At 38.4% G+C, this 23,444-nt stretch overlaps 1 protein-coding gene across 1 annotated transcript; it reads left to right on the top strand.

Annotated features, from left to right (window-relative positions):
* The first annotated feature begins 950 nt into the window (after positions 1 to 950).
* LOC110734680 (cactin-like) lies at positions 951 to 12,380 on the top strand. The gene is made up of 8 exons (XM_021914819.1): positions 951 to 1,818; positions 5,243 to 5,338; positions 10,542 to 10,826; positions 10,921 to 11,053; positions 11,136 to 11,278; positions 11,375 to 11,548; positions 11,628 to 11,894; positions 12,001 to 12,380. Exons 1-8 carry the CDS (start codon positions 1,060 to 1,062, stop codon positions 12,118 to 12,120), a joined length of 1,977 nt encoding a protein of 658 aa, XP_021770511.1. The 5' UTR covers positions 951 to 1,059; the 3' UTR covers positions 12,121 to 12,380.
* Positions 12,381 to 23,444: the final 11,064 nt, after the last annotated feature.

Here is a 23,444-nt window from a genome sequence, read left to right as displayed (position 1 = left end):
GTGTATGAGAAGTTACAATTAAAATTTGGATGCATGATTTACGAAAATATGGTTATTTTAAAACTTATTTACACTTTTGCGTCGGAATGAAACTTAATTACGAAATTACTGTCCTCGTAGGCTCGGATAAGTTATTTTTTTTTTATTTTTATAATTTTTTTTAAAATTTTCAAAGTAAAACCGTTACCTCAAGTAGCGGTTTATGTACTAAAACAGCTTCTTGAGAGTTCGTTTGGCATTGCCATGGTTTTCTGTTTTTTGGTTTTTTGTTATATAAAAATATATGATATATGTCACATAATGAATCAAAAATTATTTAAACTTATTAGAATCATAATAATTTTGAAAACTGACAAAAAAAAAAAAAAGTGAAAACACCTTTTTCTTGTTTCCTGTTTTTGGTTTTTAGTTTTTTAAAAAATAGGAAACTAAAAACCAAAAATGATGCCAAACAAGCCCTGAGGTAGCGGTTTTACCCTTCATAAATTGATTAAATGTATCTTTACTTAGAGTACTAATGACAAACCGCTACCTCAAGTAGCGGTTTTAGACTATAACCGCTACTTAAGGTTGCGGTTTGTCTCTAAAGAGAAAAATTACCCCCAAATGTATCTCTAAGCCTACGTGGACTATATTTTCGTAAATAAGTTTCATTCCAATGCAAAACCGTAAATAAGTTTCTTAAAAAGCTATATTTTTGTAAATCATCCTTAAAATTTAACATATCACATACTTTTATTATTCCTCGAATTTATGATTATAACATTTATCTATTAATAATCTATAACGATCACCGTTTATGGCACGTGATCTAACCTAGTTTTACTCTAAATATTTCTACTTTTAATTATCTTATGATCCCTTAAAGAAAAAAAAAAAAAAACAAAAAAACTCTTGGCTTTTGCCTATTTTAATTAATTTCAATAAATAAGTTGAATGAATGAGATAGTAAAACTTTTTTTTTTTTTCGGTGAGAAAGTTTTAGCCCCGTCCTAGGTGATCTTGACTCAAAGCCCCGATATTCTCAATCCTTTAAACCTTTTACTCAAAGCCCTAACAATGGCGAAACACGAGAGAAGCAAGAGCAGAAGCAGAAGAGACAAACCATCTTCCTCTCGTCGAAGAGAACGCGACGATTCCGATTCGGCCGACTCAAATTCCGAGTCCGACTATGACTCGGACTCCTCCCGCGACCGCAGCGGACACCGCCGGCGAAGCAACAGCCGCCGCCGCAGACGAGAATCCTCGCCAGAATCCTCCGGACAAGATTCCGGCGACCGGAGGAAGAGGAAGAAGAAGGTTTCGGAAGAAGAGATAAAGGAGTACCTCGCGAAGAAGGCGCAGAAGAAGGCGTTGAGAGTAGCGAAGAAGCTCAAGACTCAGACCGTGTCAGGCTACTCCAACGAGTCGAACCCTTTCGGCGATGCGAACTTGAACGAGAAATTCGTTTGGAGGAAGAAGATTGAGAGAGATGTTGGTGAAGGAGTGCCGTTGGATGAGTTTACTGTGAGAGCGGAGAAGAAGCGGCAGAAGGAGCGAATGGCGGAGATCGAGAAGGTGAAGAAGAGGAGAGAAGAGAGAGCGTTGGAGAAGGCGCAACGAGAAGAGGAGATGCTTTTGTTGCAGAGAGAAAGGTCTAGAGCTGAAGCTGATGATTTTGAGAAGAAAGAGGAGGAGTTTCATTTTGATCAGAGTAAAGTTAGGTCTAGGATTCGATTGCGCGAAGGCAGAACGAAGCCGATTGATGTTCTTACTAAGTATCTTGATGAATCCGATGAATTCGATGTCGAGTTGGATGAGCCTTACATGGTTTTTAAGGTAACTATTCTTTGTTTTGGTTTGATGAATTTTGTTTTGTTGATTGCTATTGAAGATTTGAAGTAGTACATTGTAATCTCGAATTGTCTTATGCAATAACTCAAGTTTAATTGATTATGTGTTGTAATATTGTTTTGCTATTGTAGCTAGGTGAATTGTTTACAAAGGTATAGAAACTTTTATAATTAGCATCTTTAGGCTCGGTTTGGTTGAACGGATAATGTAGTAGAAGATCATCTTTTGATTGTTTTGGTGATAGATAAGTTAGAGATAATTAGAATGAAGTTAGGACAGATAGGAATTGGAAGTTTAAGGATAGAGAGGAAAATGTGGCATTCATTTGTTACTAGAGACTAGTGTTATGATCTATGTTACTTGGAGTGGGGCACCCATGTTCGACACACGTACGTGTCCAAGCGTCCGACTCGGCTATTTTGTGAAAAAGTTCCATGATTTTGAATTAAGAGCCTGCTCTTTTCGGCTTAGTTTCATTGCAGTTTAGCTCAACTCACTCCCATCAGCTCAGTCCTAATTTCCTTCTCTTATAAATTATTCCGTTCACCTCAGCTCACTTCAGTAAATCACACTTCAGTAAATCAGAAGAGGCCCTAAAAGTGAAGTGTGTGGGTGTCATAGTGTCATACCCATGTCCGAGTGTCTAGGGTCCGACACGGGTACGTGAGGTGAAATGAAGAGTCCGAGCAATATAGGTTATGATACTTTGGAGAAACTATATCTAGTCTTTGGAAAATTGTTTCTCACCTCTTTATAAACCATACATAGGAAAATTGAAATACAGAGTTTTTTTTTTTCCCTCCCTAGACTTTTAGCTATTTTCTATCAAACAATAGTCCTACAGGGTTTGCAATGATGTAGTACAGTGAGCAATTGCTCACTAAATTTGCTGTTTGAACCATACATCTTTCATGTGTAAACATCCACGGATCCTAATTTTGCCCCCTTAGCAAAAGCATTCCCTTGTTTGAATGATTCTCATCAAGCAAATTTAGGGACATTCCTAAGACAATGACCCTATCAATTGACTTTTAGTTTTTATTAAGTTGACGGTTTTGGCGAATTGAAAATTTGTTAGTCAATATCTATAGTTGTAGAATTCTCAACTCTTTTATCTGGTCATTTTATTATTATATTTTTAGGGATGTTTGGGGGTGATGGCTAGACTATTCTGGCGAATTTGTATTTGTTTCCTGAGCTACAGGATACTATAAGACATTATTAGAGATACAATTGATTTGAACTTGTATTTAAAATTGTGCCTGCAAGTGCCAAGTATGCATGAAGTAAATTTGCTCTGATTTTTTCTGTTTTTTATATTGTTGAAATCTGCTGCAGTATCATGTTATTAAAATAATGCTGTGCAAGTTGTAAGACATCTACTTTTGGTTAATTATTGCCAGTTTTGAAATTGATGATCAGTTTTTTAAAAATTCTTTTCATTACCAAAATTTTCTATCAGATTCACATATTATACTTTGGACAATCTTTGCAAACCAACTAATTATATTGTTATTGTTTTGGATGTTACAATCTGAGGCTGTTGTTGTGTTTCTCCATCCTTTGTCTCTACTCCAATTGATAACTGCTTGTAAAGCTAGTTATGGCTCTTAATTACATCTGATTTGAATTGAGAAATGAGAACTTACAAACCAATTTTCTTCATGGTCCCTGTCCTTGCACAATCCTGTCAATACCTCAGGTAGAGATACAGAACTAAAGATGCATTGAAATTGATTTTAATTCTTTCCTATTTGGTTGGGGTCCAATAGGGGTAATGTAGCTTGATCTGGTTAGGCATTAGCGTAGTTTGAATAGAACATAGCTCAGAAGAGGCCCAGGTGTGGGATTTGAACCTAAAGGGAAGAGAATGGGTTTTCCTTTGGAATGACCAGTGATTGCTGAGGAGCCATTCATCGAGTGGTAAGCTTCCTAGGCAGTCTCTGAATTTGTGGAGGGTGGAATTTGGGCTGTTTGGGCAAAAGGGCAGCTATTTGAGGATTTGAGAAACCTGTTCTATAGGTGAAGGTTTGCTGGAATGGCCTAGCCAGGTGAAAGTTTTAATTTTTGGGAAGAGAGGATTTTGCCAAAGCCAATTAAATTTAGTGAAAAGTGAACCAGGGTTCCAGGGCTAGACGAGTCATCAATCCATAGATACTCATATGCTTCTAACTTTCTAAGCCTCTTCGGTTTCCATATTTTAAGGAACAGACAGGCTAATCTTCTCTCATAGAAGATATAGTGTTGAAAAATGCAAGAAATTGATGCTATGTGGCAAAGAATAGGTCCGAACAATGAAAATTCCAAGATCCATGATTTATGAATGTAGATACAGGGATAGTTTATTTTATCCTTGTTATGGGTACCTTGACAGGCTGACATAATAAAAGGGGCCATGTTTGACTAGTAGTCTTTCCATAAACCCCATCAGCCATCTATCCCATCGCCCAAGATCTGAAAAGCAATGTTATGAGAAAAGTTCATTTTTCAATATAGTTTGGTTTACAAGGATTAGTTAATCTAAAATGAAAAGCTCTATCCTGTACCATGTCAGATGCAACTCTTTCTTCTTTGACACAAAAAGTTTGATGTATTTTAAGGAAGAGTTGCAAGGAGATTAATTACTATGATGTGTTCTTATTTGAAATTGTGTTGGCTACGGTAGTTTAGTGATCAAGGCTACCTAATACGTAGTACGCTCCAATACGTGGAACAAATACAAATTCGCAATACACCGGGTGGAATAAATATAAAGGTCTTTTTATAAAAAAAATTTGGGAGATTTGGTATAAAAGACTTAATCAGGAGTTCATGGAGAAGAGGGGAGTATTAGGTAACCCTGCAAAACAAACAAACTAAAACAGGAAATACCCCACCCCCCCCCCCCCCCAAAAAAAAAATAAATAAATAAAAAAAAAAGCCTCTACTGTGTTTGCTTGGAGAGTAATGGAGACAAATGAACAACTGTCTCCCTTGTTGATCTATTTCTTACTCTCCACCACTCATCAAATACTATCTTTGTGCATTGGAAAATCATAATACGGCAAATACGCTGATTAGGGAGTATTAATACACAAAAATATTGAGTATTGGAACGAAAGTATTAATATGGAGACATGGAGTACAAAGGGGGAGGGGAGTATTAGGTAACCCTGTTAGTGATTATAGATAATGCTATGATGTCTAAGATCACACTATATAGAAGATATTTTTATTAGCTATTTAGCTTTGAGGTTGACTTTTTGGATTGTCTCTGCATTTCTTTTGTGACAATTGTCCGTGATTGTTTGCTTCACCTTATTGCTGTTGGTGGATCAGGCAAACTTTATAATACTGTATGTATTCATGAAAAGTTAGTGTGTATGAAAGTGTTTCTTATGGTGTTTTGCGTGTGCCAAATCTTATACAGGGCTTAACTGTTAAAGAAATTGAGGAGCTACACGATGATATAAAATTGCATCTTGGCCTAGACAGGGAAACACCAACTCATGTGGAATATTGGGAGGTATTTTTGCTCTACTCTGTCTTACATCTGCCTATAAAATTAGCTAATTCTGCGTTTTGATGATTAGTATCCTTTTACTAGGCAATCTCAATATTTCTATATTATTGTTTGCATTGAAGCTGTCAATTTAAAACTCTAAAAATTAAGCCTCACAGAAGTTGCGTTGCTTTTTATTCTATTTCTGGATGGAGCTGGGAAATTGAATGCCCATCCCGTTTTCTTGTAGAAGAGACAAAGGATATTTCTTGTATAGGAACAGCTATAGGCCTATAAGGCATTGGGTCCTTTTTTTTTTTTTTTGGGAGAGGGGGGATTGTACTTTTTTTTTTTTTTTTTTTAAATTTATTTTTTACCGTGATGGGGGTTTTGCCTTATTATCAAATCTGTGCATCTTTCCTTGTTTTTGCGTCGAACACTTTCACTGTTCATTAGTTGGTTTAATTGCATTCCTTAAGGAGTTAGACATATTCAAAATGGATTAAGCAATCTCTATTGGCAAAAGTTATCACTGTTGCTTTCCTTAGTGGCTTCTGTAGTCAAGCTGAGCAAATATTTGACACATATGTTTGAAGATGAAGTGCCTGCAAATTACAGGCTTGGAACTTTGGAAGGGAACTTAATATTTATGCTGGGTTACATGTCCTTCATGTAAGGTGCACATGATTATATTCATAGTTTGCTAATGATTTAGGGGCTGTTTGGTTCACATTAGGGAAAGGAATCAAGGAAGGAAATCCTGGGTAAAGGAGAGTAAATAGTAAATTACATAATTTTGTTTGGTTTTGATTGGGAAATGAAAGGTATTCACTTCTTATTCTTTTGTTGTTCAAAGAAATGAAACCCACTTTGTTCCCTTCTCCCATATATGTCCACCAGCAAGTAAAAACCCAGTAGAACAAACTTTTCATCTTTCCCTCTTCCATCTTTCACCTTCCACCTTCCATACAACACTTCCCTTCCCTGTTAACATCCAATGTCACTCGTCACTCTTCTCAACTCTCTCTCTGTTTGTGCCTATTTAGTTTTTATAGCAAATTGGTCATTTGGTGGTCAAATTCAGTCATCAAAGCTTTGTTTCTGAAGTTTGAGGCTTGAATCAGTCATCATTTAGTCCATGATCATGCTTTCTCAGAATTTCTCACAATCTCACTTTAATATACTGGTTTTCGAATTCGGTAAGTTGCAGTTTTTTCTCTGGTTTATTTTCTCAGACTCCTAATGTGGTGGACTGATAGGGCTTATGGCTAGTGGTCAGTATCTTTGATTTCTTCTTTTTCTGCTTAAATTTCAAGTCAATAATGTGGTAGTTGAAAAGTAGCAAAGAAGATGGCAAGGCTAGGTTTGATGGAGGCGGTGTCAATGACCTAGGGCAATGGTCAGAATGGCAAGTTGGTAGTTATAGTTAGGATTTCTTGGGGGTGGATTTTTTTTGGTAATGACTCTTCAGTTTTTTTGGTTGCCATTTTTGGTAATGACTCTTCAGTTTTTTTGGTTGCCAAGGTTGGGGAATTTTAATCTGGGTGCAAGGCGTTGAGGAAAATATGTGTGTTTCAGTGTGCAGAAGGTACAATACAAAGAGAATAGAAAACAATGAACCAAACAAGCACTAAGGGAATCAGGGCATTTTATTGTTGTTCCATTTCCTTTTCTTGAAAAACTCCTCTAAAATAGCCCCTTAGAGTTGTCAGCTATTTAAAAAACATTGTACTTCCTCCGTTTTTATTTTATTGCACCATTAGGACTTTTACACTATTCACTTAATCTTCTTCGACCATCATTTGTGATTTATCTATTCGGAAAAATATAGTCATGTGGGATCTCATTAAATTCGTCTCGAAATCTTCTTTTCAAATATCAATTTTTCAAATATCAATTTTTTATAATTTTTACAAAAGTATAATTGAAGATATTAATAGCTAAAAAATGCATTGGCAAACGTGAAATCCCTCATGGTGCAATAAAAAAAGAACGGAGGAAGTGTTATTTTTCTTTAATCTAACCTTTGACATCGTTATTGATTTTAAAGTATCTTTATCCATAATTTCTGCTGTCCATGAAATCATTGACAAGTATGACTTTTTCCCTATATTTTGCCGAAGAAATAAGACAGTAAGTGAACTAATTCACATATCATAAATTCATAATAGCCCAGTTTTTTAGACTCTCAGTTTCAGTAGTCTTTAAGATGCAAGGTAAAGCAACATCATGTGCTGTAAAAATTTGGGTAATGTTTCCATGGGTTATTGATCCCTTGATATATCAATTTCTAAGCCATAATTACTGAAGTAAAAGGGATTTATAATATTTGAGTATTTTATCATTTTGAGTAGTCATTTTTGCATTTTCAGGGCTAGAACTTGAAACGCAATGCAATGAACTGACTTAGGGGAGGGGTATATGTAGGGAAATAGATACTCTAAGCGGAATTGCATGAATCATATTTTTAAGCATCTAAAACAAGAGCTATGCACAACACATAAAAGAAACACATAATTATACCTTTGAAGCGTGATTCCACGAGTGATCGAGCAAGAGCAATTAGGAGAATAAGAACCCCAAACGTGGTTACTCTACTTGGTCCACGGGTTAGAATTGAACCTCCACTAATGCTAGTCAGTTGAGAATGAACGCTTCGATCTACCTTCTACGGAGAGGAGAGGAAACAAACAAGCCTCGAACCACCACCATCACCACCGTGTAATCACCTTGTGTCGGTGGTCTGTACCGTACGGACTAGGGGAGAGAAAGAGAGAGGCGTGTGAGAGAGGGGATGAGAGAGTTTGGTTCCTTGCTGCTCAATTTACTGCTTAGGTTAATTGTGACGTGTATGCTTAACCTAGGCAAGGCCTCTAATTATATATCTCATTTATAATTAGAGTCCATGTGAAACCTAAACTCCTAATCCAACCCAAACTACTTTAACCTTAAACTCTATGTGGCTTGTCATTACATCATGAGGCCCATTAATAGGCTTCATGCTTTGTTCAATCCATTACCCTTAAGTGTGACCTCATAAGATCTATTCTAATGGGTTTTGGGCTATTTGACTAGCCCAAAGATTATTTATCATATCTAGCAATAGACAATGACGACCCCAAAGAATGAACTTATTATCTCCATAAAATTAATCCATAATATATCTAGTAATTGCACTTGACGAAGACATAAATCTTGGAGCATTATTCATCAACTATGGTACATAAGAGAAAATATGCAATGAACAGAGAGATGCCATTTGTGCACATGAGACTAAAGCTAAGTCTAGAATCATAGAAATTTGTTTGGGAAACCTTAGACAGTTTTGGCCTAAAGCCATTGTTAGACAGTGATAGCCTCAAACTATTTTGAGAGTAATAGCCTAAAGCTATCAACCCTATTATTTGTAACCCTTGTGCCATTGTCAATTAATATTCAAGCCTCCATCTTTGTTAATACTTCTTATTAAATCAATTTACCAAAAATCAGATTATCTATTTTAATCGAAGATCAATCTTTTCTCTCTATTTTACTGTTATTTGCGTAAGTTAACAGTAATCCCAGTCTATTATACACAACATATTAAGGAGGAAGAATTAATTTCCCTTCCTACCTCTCTAATCTTACCCTTCAGTGCTGACAAAACAACCAACCACCACCATCCCAGCATCCCATTGACAGTCAACACTGGATAGTACAACCATCCACTACTACACAACCAGTTAATCTTCCTCCCTTTCTTTTCTCCATTACCTCAACCAAATGACCAATTCATCTCCTTCTTCCCCTCATCACCATCATCATTCTTCTTAATTATAAATAGAGAAAAGAGAGCATAAGAGAGAAAGATCAAGAAAGAGAATTACGATAAACCCTCCGCAGTCACCACCACCATCCCACGTCATCACCTCTTGCAGCCTCCAACACTGTCCTTTTCATCGGCAGATTAGAAAAAGAAGATTTGGAGAGAAGGAAGGAGCAAACTATGGCTGTAATTCAGTGCTCAGAATTTTTGTGCTCTCTCTTCTCAATCGTCTTGTATTTGTGACTACATGCTGTGAGCTATTATAATGGATAAAGGAAAATTAGGTTGTGGAAAAGGGAATGGGTGGTATTGATGGTTGGCCGCTGGTTTAGGTGGGTGAGGGAGTGGTGTTGATGGTTGGTGTGGCTGTTCAGGTGGAGAGAGGGAGTGTTGCTGGTGGGTGGCTGGTAGATGGCTGGGATGATGGTAAGGTTAGAGAGGGAGTGGTTTTCGGAATTGAGTTTTACTGCCATGGGGAGAATGGGGAGGAGATAGTGAGCGAGAATTAGAGGGCAGTTAATCTCTTTGATTAGCTGGTTGAATTGATAGAGATGTTGTATATATGTATACCGCAATGCCTCCCTTCATCCCTTCATTTGATGATGAACTGAAGTTTGAAACTATTACCTACCAAGTGACAAAACTCATGCCCGCCAAATAAGATGAACCGAAACTCATACCTACCTTAAAAAAGCAATGCACATATTAATTTCCATCTTTCATATCTAATCTTTGTTTTAATTTCTAAAACAGGTGTATGAAGGTTTAGCCAAAAGATTAATTCTTTTGGCGTGATTTGAAGGATCAAATGAGAGATGTGTAGATTATTATCCTATTTTCTTTTTCAGATCATCTTTCATGAGACTTTTAGTTGTTATAAAAGATGCATTGTTTACAATAATTTCATTAATAAAGGGCCGAAAAGAAGAAGATGCAATTATTTATGAAAATGCCAATAATGAAATGAGTGGGGTTTCTAGATCTTCTCTCCTAATTATCTCCATCTCAACTTGTTGGTGGATATTGTGAAAACCAGCCCATAACCTCTTTTTAAGATCCTATGTCAGTGCTTGACATTACTTCATTGGCCTTTTGAGTGTTTCAGTTTCACTCATGCGCCTAATCTACTTGTTGGATAGATTTTGTGGACCCTTGACAGTTAACATGTTCTGAGGTACCTAGGGTGTACCTCACTCATAGCTTTTGTCTTATTTTGGCTTGATTCTTGGATTGGCTCTCTGATTTGCTCATCCTATCATTGTGCTTACTCTAGAGCTTTGCTAATAACTTGTGGGAAATAGAGCACTAGTGTGGAAGGGATATGTAGGAGTTTTCTTGATTGCTATTCTTAAATAGGTCAAGCGATATTAATGTTTGGATTACTGAGGCATACTTAACTCTTTTGGCTGTATAATTTGACAGGCTTTGATGGTGGTTTGTGAGTGGGAATTGGGTGAAGCTAGGAGAAAGGATGTGATTGACCGAGCTAGAGTGCGTGGGGAGCAACCTCCTGCTGAGTTACTTGCAGAGGAAAGAGGCCTGCATTCAAGTATAGAAACAGATGTTCGAAATTTTTTGGAAGGCAAGAGCTACAAAGAGTTGTTAGAACTACAAACACAAATTGAGTTAGAAATGCGCTCTGGAAAAGCCAAGGTGGTTGAGTATTGGGAAGCTGTGGTTAAACGGCTTCACATTTACAAGGCAAAGGTACGTATGCTAGGTTGTCTGGCACTTAGTATTAAGTTTTTGGTTTGTTTTTGAAATTGGTGAACCGTAGAAATTGATTGCCATTAATGTGCAGGCTTGTCTTAAAGAAATCCATGCCAAGCTGCTTAGGAAACATTTGCACCGCCTTGAACGGCCTCTTCAGGATGAAAACCTGAAATCTGAGGAGGAAAAGATAGAAGAGGAGGAAATTGAGGAAGAAGTTGAAGGTAATGCATCACTTGCTAAGTATGGTAATAATTTTATATCATTTCTTCAAGCACAGTTATCTGAAATATGTAGTATGTGTAGATGTACGAGCATTTTCTCCAGAACCCATCATTCGTGAGGAAGCTCAGGAGTCAGAAGCAGAGGATGGGTCCTTTTCTCCACAGCTCTTACACAGTGAAGACACTGAAGAGGCCATTGATCCTGATGAGGATAGGGTTATGCTGGTAAATTGACTGATCCTATGGTTTAATAATTTTTATGCTATCTTATTTATGCCTTTGCCTTAATTTGTACTTACACTAGTTTTGCTGCATTAACAGGAAAAGAAGCGTTTGGCGGTTACAGAGGAACAAAGGCTGAAGGAAGCTATGGCCTCAAAACCACGTGCTCAGCCAGAGGATGACCTTGAGGTCAGGGCAAGGAAACTTATGGGAGCCGTGGAGGATGGTGATGTGGTATTTGGTTCTGGTGCTGAAATTAATCTAGATTCACAGGTATTTATGTGTATCCTCTTACTTTACGTTTTGTAACTTAAGTTTCCTTGAGTAAGAAACTCAAATGGGTGTTGTGCAGGTGTACTGGTGGCATGACAAATATCGCCCGAGAAAGCCAAAGTATTTCAACCGTGTTCATACCGGTTATGAATGGAACAAGTATAACCAGACACATTATGACCATGATAACCCTCCACCAAAGATTGTTCAAGGATACAAATTCAACATTTTCTACCCAGATCTTGTTGATAAAACTAAGGCACCCACATATTTTATTGAGAAAGATGGGGACAGCAGTGAGACCTGTATTATTAGGTTTCATGCCGGCCCTCCTTATGAGGACATCGTATGTATCTTGATTTCTGTGTTTTCTTTCTTTTCTCTTAACTTGGAAATACTTCTTAATGTCTGCTACCAGAATTTGTTTCCTAAAATATTATCTACTTTTGCAGGCCTTCAGGATTGTGAATAAAGAATGGGAGTATTCCCATAAAAAGGGATACAAATGTACCTTTGAAAGAGGTATATTACATGTGTATTTCAACTTCAAGCGATATCGTTATCGTAGGTGAAGATTTCTCCACTCTGCAAGTGCATGTGGAAGTTTACGGCTTGATCTGCTCAATTTTGATACAAGTATTTTCAAAGATGCTATTGTTTGAAAAAATGTAAATATCATATTAACAAGTTCTGTTTAGGAACTCTGACTCAGGTGTTCTTACTGTTGTACCAGTATGTCGCTCACTGACTGTCCTTTTTTTACACCAAACGGTTTTCGTTACCCTGTCAAGTGTTCAACTGATGTCTGATAATGATTTCTTAGAAGCTTTAAGGTGCTGTTATTTCATCAAGTTTCGACTTCCCTTGAAACTTCTTCAATTTTCACAAAAACTGTATAAATGAAAAAAGCGAAATTAAAGAACTAATGCATGACTGAATTTCTGAATGTAGAGCTTTTTTTAAAACAGGCTCTTTTTTTCCTGGTTCACTAGATTTAGTAAAATCTGTAATAGTATTTTACTCCCCCCGTTTAAACATGGGTATCGTGTCGGGTTGTCGAGGGCCGTGCCTGGGTGGGGCTCGTGCTGGGCCGTGCTATGTCGGCTTTGTGGCGGGCCGTGTCATGCCGTGCCAAATTTTGGCATGCCCCAGCCCACGACACGACCCTCGTGCCTGGCAGGCCGGGCCGTGTCGAGCAACGGGCCAACTTGTATTTTTTTTTTCTAATATATATGCATATATAAAAAATTTGATATATTTATTTTTTTTAAACAAATAATGTTATTAATTTATGTTTATGTTGATGTTAATATATTTTTTTTTGAAATTAAGTTTATATAAATAATTTATGTTTAATATAAAGGAAAAATTAAAAATAATAATCCCAACTTTTATCAACTTTGATAGAATAATCTCAACTTTGGATTATACTGGAATAATCCAAACTTTAGGGGGCCTTTTTTTTTTCCTTCAATCCCTAACTGGACAACAAAAGTCAATGACCTATTATATCAGGTCACTTGACACGTTTTAATCCCGGATTGGTTCAAAAATTAAAAAAAAAAACAAAAAAATCAGAATAACCCAGCAACCTCCCCTCCCCCACCGTCCCACCCTAACCTCCATCACCACTTCCTCGTCGACAGCCGATCTGTTATTTCAGATGATATACTACAAGAGGGGGGTGAATTGTAGTATGTTCCTAGTGCTTACTTTTCGCGGAATATAAAACTGATTGCTGTTAGGAACTTAGACAATGCAAAGTGGATTTTACGAGGAAACCATCCAGGGCCCAACTGGAAGTAAAACCTCGACCCTACCTTAGGGATTTCAAACACACAAACTTCACTATAATAGGGCAAACACCAAGTTACAACCTATTAGACATAGACCTTTATTTCACAAGTTCCTCACTAGACTTGCTACTTGATAGGACCCTATCCTAACCAATGTAAGCTCCACACTTAGATTCACTCGTACCACCAAAGTACTACACGTACTGCCAAAGTACAACTACTTGTACCACCTAAGTACAAAACTCACAGCTTCATCTAGAAGCCAACATATTGCACTCTTACAATTATAACGAGAATCCTCACGAACTCTCACACCTCAATACATAAAACACTCAAAACCCTTTTTCCCTTTTACAAGATCTCAAAGAATGACTCTAAATACATACCAATGAATAAAGAGATAAAACTAATATGTTGGACACTCGAGATCTGTCTGGAACTTACTGGACGAACTGTAACTGGAACCTGACTGGAACTTCGATCTGGATATTTGACTTAGCTTCGTGGTGAAGGATGAAACCATTAAGCACGACCACTGCACTTCGTCAACCTCGACTTTGAATGAATACATATGAGCATATTTATAGTACACCCAAATTATTCTTTTCGTAAAAGATAAGTTTTATTAAAAGATAGAAATAAAAGATATTTTCCAAAAATAAGTTTTCCATAAATATATCTTTTGTTAAGAATATATTCTATCAATAATAATAAGATATATTTACCATAAAATCAGATTTTATCTAAATCTTATATTTTCCGAATATACTAATATATCTTTTAACAAAAGATATACTTACCATATCTTTTTAACAAAAGATATACTTGCCATAAAATTAGATTTTATTTAAAACTTATTTTGCTGAAAATATTTTCCAAATATAATTTATCTTTTTCCAAAGGGATTTATTAGAAAATAAATATCTTTATTCTGTAAAATCAAATCCCTAAAAGATATGCACGTATTAGGTAAATATTTATATTATTAATTTCGACCTGCGATCTTTAACGACGTGCAGACCTAAGTTCTGATTAGGTTTCGGAACTCTGACAGTCTCTGAGTTCCTGACAAGTCAGTAACTCTAATTTCATTGACTATCATGAGTTCACTTTGGTTCTTTAGACTTGTTCCAGACTGACTTTTATGTCCAACATACTTACATGAATCCTAGAGCGATATACTTCGATTTCTCCGTCTTCATGTTGTTTCTTTGAAACTATTGTTCTGGAATCTTGTAGTATTGATGTATTCTAGATCTCGGGGCAACGTTAAGTTCCTGTTAGGGAACGTTCCTGTTAGGGAAGTTAGATAGTTCTTGTTAGAGAACTAAGTTCCTGTTAGGGAACTCTTCATGTACCTGTTAGGGAACATGCTCCGGCTTTAGTGGGAAAGCCTTCCGAAAGTTCCTTCTGGATCTTGTTAGATAATACCTTTAGGTTCCTTCGTGGTTTGGTTCTCATAGGAGAACCTGATTTAGGTTCATTCATTCTCTCTTGTTCCTCTTGAAGTCTTCTATGTTCCAACCCATTGACTTCACCTAAGTCAGTTCCTGTCTTCACATAAACACTTAAGAGAAACATTAGATTGAAGTTTGTTTGTCATAAACAAACTTCAAGTGAGAGAACTAATTAAACTTAAATCTTATGTAAATACTCCTACACATATACAACTCATGTATGCATAGTGTACTTACCTCATGAAGATAACTTATGCAAACACCTATTTACATAGTTACCTATATGGTTCCTTAGCCATCATCATGCTTATCAACCATAACACTCATCATTGTTCTTGTTCTTCTATTGCTTATCATATATTGCTTAAGTTCCTTATATACTTGTCATTTCTCAGGTTCCTTGTATCATGTTCCAAGTATAACTTGTTTCTTTGTATGCACATCTTAACAAACACGTTAGATAGATAATCATCATTAGTTTACAATCATCAAAACCTTATTACTCAACACGATCTTCGCACGCTAGAGCGCCACTCTTCCCACACCAGACCAATGCTTTCCCCCTTCCCCGAAATCCCCTCTAACCCCTTCGCAAAACCACCACAAAAAACCCTTAAAAACTCCTCCTCCACCCCGAAACACTAACGGATAGGGTTTTTGATGGTGGGGGAAGGGTGTTTGGGGGGTTTTCGAGAGTTGGGGTGAGTTTTAAAGAGAGTTTTGAGTGGTGGTGGTGGCTGAAAAAGGAGTTTTGAGTGGTGGTGGTGGCTGGAAAAGAAGTTCTTTCAAGTGGTGGTTGTCGGCGGTAAAAGAGGGGGGAAGGTTGTTCGCATCATCGGCGTTGGGGGAGGGGGAAATTGGCGTTGGGGAAGGGAAGGAATCGGCGTAGGGGGAGGGAAGTAGCGCAGCCGGTGGCGGCAAGAATCGGGTGGCCAGGTTCTGGGTTTGCTGGTGTTTTTGTTTTTTTTTTTTTATTTTTTAAACCAATTAACTCGTGACACATGTCACTTAAAAAAAAAATTAACTCATTCAACCAGTAACCGGTATTTGGGATTGAAGAAAAAGACGACCCCCCAAAATTCGGATTATTCCAGTATTATCTAAAGTTGGGATTATTTTACCAAAATTGTTGAAAGTTGGGATTATTATTTCTAATTTTTCCTAATATAAACTTAAACAGAAATTATTTATATAAACTTAATTAAATAAGTTTATATAAATAAACTTATTTATTTATTAATTAAATAAGTTTATTAGAAGGTGGGCATGGGCCGTGCCACGTGCCGGGCGGGTGGGGTGTGCCGACCCACGAGCCGATGACCGTGCAGCCCGCCGTGCCGACAAATTATAATTTTTCTATGTGAACCACCAATTAAAATATACTCTCTTCTCTCTCCTCTACTTTTCTAAAATCTGATTTTTCTCTCTCCTCTATTTTTCTCTCTATTTTATCTTTCTCTTGAATTCGTTCATCATTCTTTTAATATAACTCCTTCATACTGTTGATCACCATAGAGTGAATTCCTTCATTACAATAGATTAATTCAAATTTTGTTTTCTTTAACCTTCGATTTGAAGCTTTATTAATGGAGTTTTTACAATGAAGTAGTGAAGCTAAAAATGGCGTCGTCGTCAAAAACAAGGTGGTTAAGACGATCGTGTGATTATTTTCCGATGAAGGGTTTTCATTATCTAAATCACCATGGCTAGGTTTGAGTTTCAAAATATGTAGCTTTGATATTCTTTTGATTTTTTTAGTGATAATTGTGTACTGTGTTATGAACAGTTTTGTATTTGATTATATTTTAGCATTTTGAACATTTTAAGTTAAAAATATAAATGTATGATTGTAGGCGTCGTTCGAAGTGCGCCCACATTAAAGCATGTGGTGAATATGCTTGGCACTCATAGGAAGTGGGAATTGACATAAAGATTAGGGACAAAGCAAAGTAGGGAGCCGCCAACAAGTTTTTAAGGAACTTGTAAACCGTTCACGGATCATAAAAGGCAACCACGAATAAGGGACAACGATAGGCAACAACGATTGACCCGTGAAGGTTACACCCCATTCATAATCAATGAGATTACTAACTCCATATGGTTCGGAACCACGAAAGGAGGATCGGGGATGATGGTACGAAGTGAGTCATGGAGTCACATTCGCCCGTATTGGCCTCTACTCGATTCTTATAGTGAAAAATGATTCCTGCGATCTCAAAGGCATACAAACAAAAATTCAATTCGCTCCAAACTATTATTAAGCTAAATTGGTTGAATATTAATGCAACACATAATTCTAAAATATTCGTGATCACTTCAATTAACAACAAGATTAAAAGGAACCTAAACCGGTTGTCTAAATTATCTTATTAGGCGTGATTTTCAATTACATATTCCCTTTAACATGCAATGTTGTGATCAATAAAATATAATAGAAAATCATCAACATTGGAAGCAATTTAACAATAATTCCAACAATACAAAATCGTTAGAAAAATAATAGAAATAAAAGGAACATAATTCTTACTTTGATTCTGTTTGTTTGCAACTACAAAATAATAAACGAGTTAGTAACTTCAAGGAAATAATAATAAAACAATAATTAAATTAAATAAAGTAGAGTTGATTTGGGGCCAAACCCTCAAACAGTTATACCTTTCACGCCTTGGCTTAAGGACAAAACCACGAGTAAAGTATGGACTCCTTGGAGTACTTGAAGAAGGAATTTTGAAATAAGAAAGGGTAAGCTAGTGTTTAGGCTAAAGCATAGAAGAGAGAAAAAACTAGAGAATTAATTCCTGCCCCGTACATCAGAAATGAGGGGGTATTTATACAGAAAATGTGCCGAGGGAGCACACGGAACCCTAAAATGATAAAAACCCTAAAAAAGTATCCCGTGACACGAAAAACTTCCCATGACACGGTGCATTTTTAGTGTGACGCGGGAAATTTTTAGTAAACGGGGAAGAAAACGCGTTAAGGGTTTACGCGGAAAAGACACGGAAATTTCCGTGTCACGGCAGATTTCCCGTGACACGGGAAATCCCACTGTCAGACGGGAATGATTCCCGTGACACGGTGGGTACCTGCCGTGGTGCGGGAATTCCCAGCCCGCTTTTCCGTCTAAATACATTTTTAACCCTAATTTCGTTCAGCATTTTAAGTGCCGATTGATAATTTCGGGCCTTTTCTGATTTATTATTATTTGGGCTAAAATAAGAAAATAATTAAATAAAATAAATTAAAGGTTTGAGCCAAAAATAAATAATAAAACAATAAAAAAAGGTTTGGGCTAAAATTAAATAATAAGTTTGGGCTGAAATTAAAACTATGCTTTTACCCAACATCAAGACTAATCCATGGACTGTTCAAAAATATAAATCTAATCAAATACGATTTTTTTAAGCACTCTCGGGATTAAATACTGAACCCGACCAATAGTGGCGGTGAAAAGTTGTTCATCATCGGGTTTGGTTTTGGGGAGACATTATTAGGTGTCTACAGAAGCCCCCACTTTGACTGAGTTTGTAGAAACATTAGTTTCGAAAACGATAGTCAAAGTAGTCGATAGGGACGGAGAATGATTTAAGACGTTCTGCGATCCTAAATCACTCTGTATACGCCGATACCTGCAGAAAAATGTTAATTCCACAGATAAAAGAGTAAAAGGATAGAATACGTATCTGGCACCAGTGTATCGGTGACAAATGAGTTTGGCAGCTTCCTATGCTTGAAGGAATCCACCGAATAACGATCGTGAAACGCTTTCCATGCCTGAGGAAAGCCGACTGAGGGACTTGGTAGTTTTCTAAGCCTGAAGAAACCTACCGATAATACTTTCCATGCCTGAGGAAAGTCGACGTATGAATTTGGTGTCATTCTATGCTTGAAGAAATCCACCGATGATGCTTTCCATGCTTGAGGAAAGCCGACTTGGCGGTTTTCTATACTTGAAGAAAAAATCCACCGATAACGTTTTCCAAGCTTGAGGAAAGCCGACTTGGCGGTTTTCTATACTTGAAGAAAAAATCCACCGATAACGTTTTCCAAGCTTGAGGAAAGCCGACTTGGCGGTTTTCTATACTTGAAGAAAAATCCACCGATAACGCTTTCCAAGCTTGAGGAAAGCCGACGACTACTATAATCGCTGAAATTTGCAAGTGTACGATGGTTCGATTATCCCCGAACGTGGGCCGCAGATGATTCACACCTCCAAGTCGATTATCCGACCATATTAGGTGCTTAAAATATCGACAAAATGACTTTAATGCTTTTAGGGGCAAAATAGTAAATTTGGTACCTCCAACCGTCAGTTAGAATTTTCCGCGTAATTTTACCGAAAAATTAACTGTCCAAATCGTGCAATTTTGGTCAAAATGCCAGGAATATTCGCAAATAGCTATGTAGGGCAGGCACAAAACCACCGTGTCACGAAAAGAATTCCCGTGACACGGCACGAGTCCCCGTCACGCGGAGCTGATTCCCGTGACGCGGGAAGTGTGTTGGCTGAAAACCAGTCAATTGGCATCTCTGACCAGTCAAACCACGTGTGCCACACCAATATATTACCGTTACATGGTAACGGGATCCGTTGCACGGGAAACAGGATGTAACAGGATGCTTTTTTGGCTTTAAATTCTAGCTGCTTCTGCCATTTTTTGCCTTTTCCGTACTCCCCTTCTCCATTTTCTTTTTTTCTTCAGCTCAAACTACCGAGCCACGGCCAGATCTTACCGACACTCGGAGTTTTTTCCCTTCAGACGGAGTGTTCCTCCGTGGCGCGGCGTTGCTGCTGGTTCCCATTTCTTTTTTTTTTCTTTTTTTTTTCTTCGCTGAGATTTGCTGCTGCTTGCTGCTATTACTGCCGTGTTGCTGTTGCTGTTTATCAGAGCTCCGACGTCCCCTGAAATTACCGTGACACGGGATTTCATCCCCGTGACACGTTTTCTGTTCACCGTGTCGCGGCGGACTGTGTCGGATGTTCTGATCTTCGTGGTTTTTCGAGCTTTGGAGCTCAAATCTTCATCAATTATGGTCTAATTTTTTGCTACTTTCCTCATTTTTGATTCTCTACAAGGATCTATGTAAGTTTCCCTTGATTTTGCCTCGAATTTGCCTCAAATGAGTAATTTCATTAAAAACCCTTAAAAATCGATTTGGGGTTTTTTTTGATTTTGTGGTTTATGTTGAAATTTTTGCTATGAATTTTCTTTCACATGTATGTATGCGTGTTTGTGAGCGATTTGAGACAAAAATTGCATGATTTGGTGAAGAACTGAGCAAAATCTCCATTTTTGATACTACTTGTGGTAAATGGTGTTCTTTGTTGTTCATGTTGTCCTTTTGCACTTGGAATGATGACATGTTGGTTGTAGATCTTGTAAAATATGCTCTGATGCGTCGATCTATTGTTTTTGTGCAACTTTGAGACATGTTTTGTATTATGTATGTACTACATTGTCATGGAGAACATAGTATCATGCAATTAGGAGAACATAGTATTAGTTCGTCATGGAGAAACTAAATACTATAAATAATTCCATTATTTTGCCAATTTTTAGCCTTGAGGTCCAAATTTAGATTTTTTTATTAAATAACTTAGGAAGTGATGCTAAGCATTTAGATTTTTTATTAAAATGCAACTCGAACTAAATGTCTTAGGAAATGATGCTAAGCATTTAGATTTTTATTTTTATAATAGCATGCCTAGGCGACGGGATCGCGATCTTTCCACCCATGGTCGGCGTCAGGCTTTTCAGGAGGACACTCCCACGATTCCCGAGGGTATGGAGAACAACGTCTTAGAGTCTGAGCCTCGGGCTTCTACGAGTAGAGGTAGGTGGGTTCCACCTCTGTGGACTCCAGACTAGTTGGTTTTCTGTCGTGAGAACCACGTTTCTCATCGCCCACTTGCCGGCATAGTCGACGGCACGCTTCGCCACCGAGCTGGAGATTTGATTCCTCGATTTCACCAGATTATCACGAGGATCCTGCTACGAACGAGTTATGGGAATCGGTTGGTTTAGTGGATTTTTATTTGGCGGTTGTAGGGTTTCGCAGCCCCCGGGGTTGCGGCGTGACAGTAGTTCACGCATTGTTGGAGTATTTTTGGGATACTACCAACACCTTTCACTTTGCTTGGGGGGGAGATGACAGTGACTCCTCTGGACTTTAGCATGATTAGCGGTCTGCGCTTCACTAATCGGGCTGTAGCACAGATGTTTGATCTTTCTTGGGGAGCGGCTGAGGCAACCGATTTGTTAGGTCCGATCGTTCAGCATATCAGGACCCAGCTAGTGTCTCGAGGTGGTCCTAGGAGCGGGCGATCAAATCTGGCTTCGGTTCTAGCTCTTGGTTTTGACATGGAGGAGACATCGGCTGAGCAGCGAGTGCGGATCTTCATTCTGATTTTGATCTCCATGACTCTTTCTCCTGATAGGAGTTCACGTGCACTCCTTTGCTACCTCCCTTCTTTAGTCAAGATAAGTGAGATAGGATCCTTTAGCTGGGCCAGCCTCGGATATGCCGACCTTCTCTTGTCATTGTGTCATGGCTGTAGGCAGCTGAACGACGGGTCTCCCGTCACTGTCTACGGTCTATGGAGATTCGTAGAGGTGATGATCCTTTCCTCTTCTTGTTTTATTTTAATTTTTTCGACTCGTGTGCTCAAAGATTACTTTTCATTGCAGCTATGGTTCTACGAGTACTTCCCAGGATTGGCTCCTCGATGGCGTCATGGAGCGGTTCATGACTTCCCTGTCGGGGCCAGCTGGCGTGACCGAGGAGAGTCACGGGTGGAGTCTGTCTCTGTGCTATGTGGGCTGCTACGCCGAGTCACCTCTTCTGTTGGCGTAAGAATTAGTTTTGTTGCCTGTTATTTTCTCTCTGACGTTATTTTTGGTGTTTCATGCCAACTTTTTATGGTTTTCAGTATCGTCCTTGGGCCGGGATGACTAATCTTCCCGAGGCCTTGCATCTTTCAGCGCACCGCACCATTTTGGTTGGTACCGGACGCTTTTTCTGGTATTTGGGGGAGCGTGTCGTTCGTCAGCACAGTGGTGATTGCTTTGTGGTGCCCTCATCTCCACTGGAGCCGATGCTGGACTCGCACTTGCTTAGGGAGTTGATAAACAGGGGAGAGCGCTACACTTTTCCTTGGAAGGAGCTTGTGCACATGGAGGGTGATTATGCACAGGACTTACTTCCCTCTTTGGCTCCTCCACCCCGCCTTCCTGAGGTATGATTTCTTTTGAGGATTTTTGTCACTAGTCTCTGTTTAAATAGTTAAATAACTTGATTATTCGATCGTATTTTCAGATGACTGTTCGCCCTGTGGGGAGGATTGAGATTCCGCCTCAATCTGTCCGTTATCCAGGGCCGATTGGCATTACCGAGGACCAAATTGCTGACGCGCCAGAGGGGTTTAGACAGGCGCAGGAGTCTCTGCCCGAGGTTTTTGAGCCGATAAGTTTTTGATGCATTGTTCATCCTTTTAACACCGCTTGTTACTGATTTTTCTTTGTTTTGTTCCCAGCCTACCCGCTCGGAGATGATGGGATTCATGAAGCTGGTTGACGCTCTGAAGTACTGCATCATCAACCTCCGGCGTGGTGCGAGTTGTCGGAGTAGTTCTAGCGATGTTCTTGAGTTATACTCATTTTTTTTTCACTTCTGCCATTTGTTTTATTTTGCATTGTTGACGCCTTTTGATTTTGTATCTTTTAGGAGCAAAGAAGGTTCCGCTCGCGCTCGAGGCATAGAGGCTCGGACGAGAAGGAGCTTGGTCGTGGTAGACGATCTCCTGCAGTTTATCGACATTCTCAGTCTCAGCAAGAGCCTCAGACTACTCAGCCATTTCAGGAGGCTCAGTGGCAGCAACCTCAGTCTTCTCAGCGCCTTCAGGGTCAGGGTCAGAGGCAGCGACAATCGTTTTCACAGCCTTCACAGCCTGAGTTTAGGCCTGTTTTGACTCCCGTGGATCCTGGTTTATTTTCAGCTCCATCGTCTGGGATTCCTCCACCGGTGTCGGGCTTGTTTTCAGTTTCGATGTATGGGAAGATGCCTCCACCGACGATTCCTATGTCTTTGAGTCAATCGACACCGTTTGCCAGTTGGACGGGTCCTGCTTTGAGTTTGACTGCTGCTGGAGTCACAGGGACTAGTAGGGACACTACTCCCCGTACTCGGATGATGGCGGGACTCTTTGGCTCACCGTTCCTGTATTCACAGGCTGGAGATGATACTGATCCTAACTCTTCTAGTTCTGCAGACTTTTGACCGAGGGTCTTTATTTGTACATACTGTGATGACACTTGACGCTGTTTATTTATTATGACTCATTTTGTACATTATTTACAGTTTATGCTTTTATTAGTGTGTGTTAATGTGTGCTTGAGACTCATTGTGTGTGATCGTGTATTTATTAATGACGGGACAAAAAACGTAAGTGGAGTAAGTGGAGGGTACCGACCTTCCCCAAAAGAAAAAGAAATAAAAAGACAAGAAAATAATAAATAGAATAAGTAAATATATAAATGATAAAGAAAAAAGAATAAAATACTAAAGTAATGAATAAATAAAAAAAAATAAATAATAAAAATGAAATGATAAAAATAAAAATGATAATAAAAAAAAAAAATAAAA

This window comes from Chenopodium quinoa, unplaced genomic scaffold, assembly GCF_001683475.1.
Source record: "Chenopodium quinoa cultivar QQ74 unplaced genomic scaffold, ASM168347v1, whole genome shotgun sequence".
In the NCBI taxonomy this organism is placed as follows: Eukaryota; Viridiplantae; Streptophyta; class Magnoliopsida; order Caryophyllales; family Amaranthaceae; genus Chenopodium; species Chenopodium quinoa.
The sequence above is the reverse complement of the archived record's forward strand: the minus strand, read 5'-3'. Positions and strand labels throughout refer to the sequence as shown.

Excerpts from the sequence above, each read along its gene's own strand:
- LOC110734680 (XM_021914819.1), top strand. The coding sequence starts at position 1,060 with ATGGCGAAACACGAGAGAAGCAAGAGCAGAAGCAGAAGAGACAAACCA. Across the intron at positions 1,819-5,242 it reads AGCCTTACATGGTTTTTAAG|GGCTTAACTGTTAAAGAAAT; the intron begins GTAACTATTCTT and ends AATCTTATACAG. Across the intron at positions 11,549-11,627 it reads AAATTAATCTAGATTCACAG|GTGTACTGGTGGCATGACAA; the intron begins GTATTTATGTGT and ends GGTGTTGTGCAG.